Source organism: Pygoscelis adeliae, unplaced genomic scaffold (genome assembly GCF_000699105.1).
Source record: "Pygoscelis adeliae isolate BGI_AS28 unplaced genomic scaffold, ASM69910v1 Scaffold160, whole genome shotgun sequence".
Taxonomy (NCBI): Eukaryota; Metazoa; Chordata; class Aves; order Sphenisciformes; family Spheniscidae; genus Pygoscelis; species Pygoscelis adeliae.
The window spans coordinates 7,522,252-7,529,252 of record NW_008824035.1 but is presented as its reverse complement, the minus strand read 5'-3'; the positions used below and the strand labels follow the sequence as shown (position 1 = coordinate 7,529,252).

Sequence of the window (7,001 nt, the reverse complement as noted above, 5' to 3'; positions counted from 1 at the left end):
CCTTGCATGCCTCTTGCTAGATAAGGCATGTGTTTTCCAAAATAGCGAGGGCTAGGATTGGAGTGGGAAACAAGTGGTCTTCAACTGTGTGGTCTGTCCCTGTCCATCAAGCTCTTAACCCTATCCCCAGATATCACTGTGATCCCATCCTCTCAGGTTAACATGATACTTTAATGCAGTAAAGCCTTTGCTTGTAACACTTTGATTTCATAACAACATATGATGCCAGACCATGAAGCAGCCTTCAAGGCCATCTCCTTATTTTTACTTCTCCTATATGAATAAACTATATACAAGGTTAAAAAACATATAGGACATTCCTTAACTAAAAAATTAAGATGGCTTGAGTAATTAATCCTTGAGTTGCTGTTCTGGAAAGAATTGTTGTGGGTTCAATACAGTATAGAGATTTGTCCACCTGTTCCAGAGAGGCAATGAGTACCTTGTTTTCACTTAATTAATTAATTTCAGATTAAAATACACTTACGTTTCACTCGAAGGTGAGCACCAGATTTGGCATTTGCTGCTTGGAAATCTACGCCACCAGCTTGATCTAAGCGTACATTGTACAGTGTAAGGAAGTGCTTTTTGCCTTCCTCCTTGATTTCACATTCCTGTAAAAAGAGAAGCAAAACGATTTTTTCAGTACCTTTTTTGTGCTCCTCGCCACAAGAGCCCCTACTTCTCCTCATACTATGCATCTGTTATCTCCTTCTCCATTCACAACACTTAGGCCCACTGCCAACTGCAATATACCTTATAAACTTTCCTTCATAGGCCTTTCCTTTCAAAGTCACTGTCCTGGTTTCGGCAGGGATAGAGTTAATTTCCTTCCTAGTAGCTGGTACAGTGCTGTGTTTTGGATTTAGGATGGGAACAAAATTGATAAGGCACCGATGTTTTAGTTGTTGCTAGGTAGTGCTTACACTAGTCAAGGACTTTTCAGCTTCCCATGTTCTACCGACTGAGAAGGCTGGAGGTGCACAAGAAGCTGGGAGGGGGCACAGCCAGGACAGCTGACCCAAACTGGCCAATGGGATATTCCATACCATGTGACGTCATGCTCAGTATATAAAGCTGGGGGAAGAAGAAGGAAGGGGGGGACGTTTGGAGTGATGGCGTTTGTCTTCCCAAGTAACCGTTAAGCATGAGGGAGCCCTGCTTTCCTGGAGATGGCTGAACACCTGCCTGCCCATGGGAAGTAGTGAATGAATTCCTTGTTTTGCTTTGCTTGCGTGCGCGGCTTTTTGCTTTACCTGTTAAACTGTCTTTATCTCAACCCACGAGTTTTCTCACTTTTACCCTTCTGATTCTCTCCCCCATCCCACTGCGGGGGAGTGAGCGAGCGGCTGAGTGGTGCTCAGTTGCCAACTGAGGTTAAATCACGACAGTCACTTCCTAATACAGTCTGCTTCCTCTTAAAAGAAAGGGCAAGAGGCATCATATTCCTGTTGGTGAATGGTATGTGCTGATTGACTATCCAATATATCCATATGTAGACCAGTCAGAAGCCTAAGAGAACTAGAAATTACTAAGCTTGTGCTGTGACCTTTCCTTGAGAAGGGTCCTTTTCTCTTATCCAGACACTGATTTTCATGGAACTTCTGATCTTTGTGTATTATTCACACTGGTACTATTACATCAAACAGTTGCCAAATTATTGCCAGTTGTGATTGTATTGTTTCTTAATTTTCCAGATCCTTCCAGCAGGGAATTAAGAACATTTGATTGAGCCTTATACCATTTTAAACTAATTTTAGCTGTCATAGTAATGGAAAAGAGTTTGAAAATGTGATCTACATCTATTTAACCCAAACATAACTCAAAAACTGCAGACAATCCAAAGTTTGTATTTTTAAATGGTCTTTGCACTTTGGATACGTGATTGTTAGGGACTAGCAACACAGAATGTACTTATTTATGTAAAATCATTTATTATTTAGCTATTTTATATATTATTTTGGATTAAGTTTATACTACATTTTAAAAGTTATTAATGAAAAAACCCAGTATTTTTATTATAGTGACCCTTATTGAAAGCAGAAAGAGATTTCACTTAGTTTCTGCAGCCACCTTCTTCTCCCTCACAGCCTATCTCCCCGCAAATTGTTGAGATGCACGTAAGGAACATCCTGAAATACTTGCTTACAGCTGATTCAGTCAGGGGTTCTCCTTTTAGCTTCCAATTGCCGTGGACACCTTCCTCAGAGATTTCAATATCAAAACGGGCAGTCTCTGTCTCAATCACCTCCACACTGTATAGTGGACGTATAATCTCAATATCGCGGTCTGGAGGGAAAAAAAAAAAAAACAAACAGTGATTGATTCCCTCAATCTCTAACAGACCCCAAAAGATCTCTACTACAGAGCAGCCCAGTAAAATAACCATACCTTCAATATTGAGTTTAGCAGAGGTTTGATCAGTACCACAGTCACAAGTATACTGTCCAATGTCTTTCTTCAAAGCTTTCTTGAGGATAAGGATTCTCTTTTTACCATCAGCCTTAATAATGACATTCTTTGATGGAGTAATTGGTTTGCCATCCTTCATCCATTTCACTGGGGCATCTGCTTTGCTGATTTCACATTGTAAGATTACTTCATCTTTCTCTACAGCAGTGTAATCCTGCAGCTTCCCAGTGAAGTAAGGGTCTCCCTCTGCAAGCAAAGGTTACAATAAGTTTCAGTCTGAGGTTTTAGTCTTTCAGAAAGGATAATTAGTTCTTACCATACAAAACATTTCTTGCTTATGCCCTGCAAGAAGGATTAAATACAGTCCTTATAAATATTACAGAGTTCTGTTGCAAAAAGAGAAAACAATATCTAAGAAACAGTTCAACGTATTACTAATATTACTGACAACATTGTTTTGGTGCTCTAGGAGTTTCAGAGCACCATTTAAGTATCTAATAGTTAATTTTGCAACAGTTGCGTGAAATTTTAAAGTTATTTTAATTATCCTTTGTGAATGGGGAAATGGAGACCCAAAGAAGACAAACAAATTGTAAAATTGTCAAAAATCACAATGTAGATTTAGGCCAAACCCAAAAAATCCCACCAAAGCAAACCAAAACCAACCCCAAGACTTTCTGATGGCCATTTCTCATTAATAAGACTCTTCTGATAATATACATCATATAAATTCTTTTGGGTATTCTTACCAAGAACAGTGAGTTTAGCTTCTGAGGATTTGCCCATAGCTTCCACTCTAATCTGAGAAGTATCATCAATAGTAAGATCTTTGATTGTGAGTGTATGGAATTTGCCATCATCTGTCATTGAAACCACTTTGCTGGTATGTAATCGCTGGTCATTCTTGAACCAGACAACAGGGATATTTTCATGGGAGAGTTCCACAGTGAACACTGCAGTTTCTCGCTCCTTTTTTGTTACATCCTTGAGAGGAGTAATGAATTTCAGGCGGATACCTATCACAACATAACATTTCATGAATAATAATGTTCTCAATAAAAACTATTCAAGGACTATGGTGCAAATCTTTCCTACAAAGGCAAAGTCAGACAAACCTTCAATAATTAGTTTGGCAGTTGTTCTCTTATCCTCAGCTTCAAACATGTATTTAGCTTCATCTTCAAATGCAACAGATTTAATAATCAGAGCATGCTTTGTTCCATCTGAAATAATTTCGAATCTTTCATCAGGAGTGATCTCTTGTGTTCCTTTTAACCAGCGGAAAGTCTTGGGTTCTCTGGACACCTCACATTCAAACTTGGCTTCATCCTTCTCAAAGACCTTCACATCGCTTAGTGGAGTGATAAAGATGAGAGGCAATTCTGAAATCAAGGAAGAGCACTTTCAGTTCAGTGATAGGTTCATACAGACCTTCCTGCTGCTGGATTTGTTCTAATGCCCTGAGATACACATGGAAACGTTGGCAAAGTGCAGACTGTACCTTTCACTTTCAGATTAGCAGCACTTTTAGCATTAGCAGCTTGGAAAGACACTTCTCCTGTCATATCAAGTTTGCAGTTATGAAGGACAAGAGTATGCTTCTTCCCATCTTCAATGATTTCGCAGTCCTGGTGATAAAGAAACACACACACCCCCACCGCAAATATGAATATTCTAAGAAACCACTCAGAAGATATTATTATTAAATACGTTTTTTCTAGTGTAAATTATGGTCTAAAAATAAAGAAGAAGCCTTACAGGTGAAGGTGTTAGGGTTTCTCCCTTTAGCTTCCATATGGGACAGACATCAGGCTCAGAAATTTCAATTTCAAAACGTGCTGTTTCACCAACAAATACTTCCACTCCATACAGTGGGCGCTCCACTTTAATTAAGCGAGCTAAAATCAAAAAACCCAAAAGTTCACATCTGTTTACTCACTCATTCTATACCATAGAAATGTAGTACTGGAAAGGATCTCAACTCTCTCCCTATCCCTTCTTTAGGATATTCAAATGCTATCACTGATAAATGTTTATCTAACCTCTTTTTAAAAAGCTGCTAGTTTGGGCAGTGTACAACCCCCTTCTATAACATGCCTGAAGGTTTAGTTATTTTTAGTAAGAATATTCTTCCTCATAGTTAACCCAGATACCTGTTACAGTGAATTAAACTAACTGCTTTTTTTCCTGACTGTAAATGGACATAGAGAATAATTGATCATCATTGTATTTACAACAGCCATTTATATATCTTAAGATGTACTGCCTCTTGTAAATACTCTTAATAATTGTAAATCTAGATATTTCAGCTATTCATCATAACAACATGTTTTCTAAAGGTGCAATTTTTGGTGGTGTACTCTAGAGAGTATCTGTCTGTCTACACTGTTTTACAAAGGTTTCAGTACTTTGCCTTAGCCAGGGCATGATAACTTACGCTCAACGCTGACATTAGCACTTGTCTTGTCGGTTCCACAGTCACACTCATAAACACCCTTATCACTCTCTGCAGCCTTCTTGATCTTCAGGATACAGCGCAAGCCATCCGTTTTTATGGAAATTCTGTTGGAAGCTACCAGTTCTTCACCATCTTTGTACCATTTTACTGGCGCATCTTTGCTAAGTTCACACTCCAGAGTAATATCATCTTTCTCCACAGCACTGTAGTCTTGTAATTTCACAGTGAAATATGGATCAGCCTCTACAAAAGGCATAGTGGATATGAAATGGTAAATTAATAATATAAATGTACTAAAACATCAATATTTTGTCACTTTCTACTTACAAAAATGTTTATACACATTGTATAGCATATTTTACATTATTTATGTAATTACCTAAGACTTTGAGGTTTGCTTGTGTGTTCAAGTCCTTGACTACGGCCTTTATTTCGGAGATGTCATCAAGTGTTACTTCTCTCATTTCTAGTTTATGAACTTTGCCTTCTGAAGTAATAAAAACTGTTCTGCTTGTGTGGAGTCTTTTGTCATTTTTGTACCATTTCACTGGCATGCCTTCATGAGAAAGCTCAAACTGAAAGTGAGCTGTTTCCCCTTCTTTCACTGTTTGATCCTGTAGAGGTGAGATGAACTTCAGCCTCACACCTGTAATATAGACACATAAATACCATCAGAAAAAGGCTAATGTGGTTCTAAAAGATACATTTTTTATCCATTTTTTATTGTTTTGTTCATAAGAAGATACTTGCCTTCCACAAACAGTCTTGCTGTGCTCTTCTTGCCATCAACTTCAGCAGTGTATTCTCCCTCATCATCAAACTGAGAATCATTGATTACAAGAATATGCTTCTTTCCATCTGCAATGATGTCAAATTTTTCTCCAATCTTGAGTATATCAGTGCCCTTAGACCATATAACATTGGCTTCTCTGGTAAGGACACATTCAAACCTTGCTTGGCGCTTCTCAGGGACAGTAACATCTTTTAGAGGCACAGCAAAGTCCAGTTCAATTTCTGGAAGCAAAACAGAACACATCATTTATAATGTGCTCCATGTGAACTGTGTTTAAGTTGATATCGTACTGAACAGTGCATTGTACCTTTCACTGTCAGGATAGCTGTAGTAACTGCATTAAGTGCCTGGTAAAGGACTTCACCAGCTTGCTCTAACTTGACTTTGTGCAAGGTTAGGAACCGTTTTCCTCCTTCAGCTTTGATTTCACATGTCTGGAGAGATGACAGACTTTGGTAAGTACAATGCCAATGCCTTACTGCTAGGTATTTTTAATAGAGGGATTCTATAAATATTTTATACACAGTAAAGAGTCAGCTAGAAAGACTGGAATTGTTTTTCAAGGAAAGTTAACACTTTTACTCAATAATAAAAGAATGGAGTACATTTCTTCAGCGTTCCACACTTCTTTTAAATGTCAGCATCATTCCTACCAATGTATGTGGGATATTTTTATTATTGTCTGAATGTGCTGTAATCCTTTGAGAAAATGAAGCCCTTCAAAACAGCTTTTATAGCATATAATTCTTACTTAGAGGACCAGTGGTTTTTAATCACCATAATGCTTAGTCTTTCTACGTTCTGGACTGAGTAGCAATGACAGATCTGCAAAGATCTTACCATAAAAACTCGAGGGAACCTGTTCAGAGTGTTTAAATTTAAATAAATTGTGTTGTAAAAGTCAAGGATGCTTACAGGTGAGGGTCTCAGGATTTCTCCTTTCAGCTTCCATTCACCAGGAATATCATCCTCAGATATTTCTGTATCAAAGTTTGCTGTTTCTTTCTCATAAACTGTAACATCCTCTAATGGCTTCAGAAGTTCAACTTCACGTTCTAGAATGCACAAATGAACACATATATAATTAGGTCAAGTTTTGATAGAGCTTTTTAATAATTAAGGTTACCTTTTTTGTTTGTTTGTTTAGAGGTTTTTGAACATTGGCCTATGACCTGATTAAATATAACACAAATAAAAGCTTCCTTACCACCAAGGGTCAGTTTAGCTGGGTATCTGCGACCTTCAATTTCCACTGAATATTCCCCAATATCAGCAGGGCCAGCATTCTTGATTTTCAGGAAAATTTTATTTCCTTCTTTCAAGATTTTTTTCTTGTCA

The 7,001-nt window shown here is 37.9% G+C and overlaps 1 protein-coding gene across 1 annotated transcript in view; it reads right to left on the bottom strand.

Moving 5' to 3' along the window:
• The window catches only part of TTN (titin), a 246,273-nt gene that overhangs the window by 93,382 nt on the left and 145,890 nt on the right, over window positions 1-7,001 (bottom strand). Inside the window, 13 exon segments of the mRNA XM_009333163.1 lie at window positions 488-614; window positions 2,150-2,289; window positions 2,392-2,658; window positions 3,162-3,428; window positions 3,528-3,794; window positions 3,914-4,040; window positions 4,171-4,310; window positions 4,850-5,113; window positions 5,250-5,516; window positions 5,621-5,884; window positions 5,971-6,097; window positions 6,579-6,718; window positions 6,871-7,001. The exon segment at window positions 6,871-7,001 is cut by the window's right edge and continues 35 nt beyond it. Coding sequence (XP_009331438.1) covers window positions 488-614; window positions 2,150-2,289; window positions 2,392-2,658; window positions 3,162-3,428; window positions 3,528-3,794; window positions 3,914-4,040; window positions 4,171-4,310; window positions 4,850-5,113; window positions 5,250-5,516; window positions 5,621-5,884; window positions 5,971-6,097; window positions 6,579-6,718; window positions 6,871-7,001 — 2,528 coding nt within the window.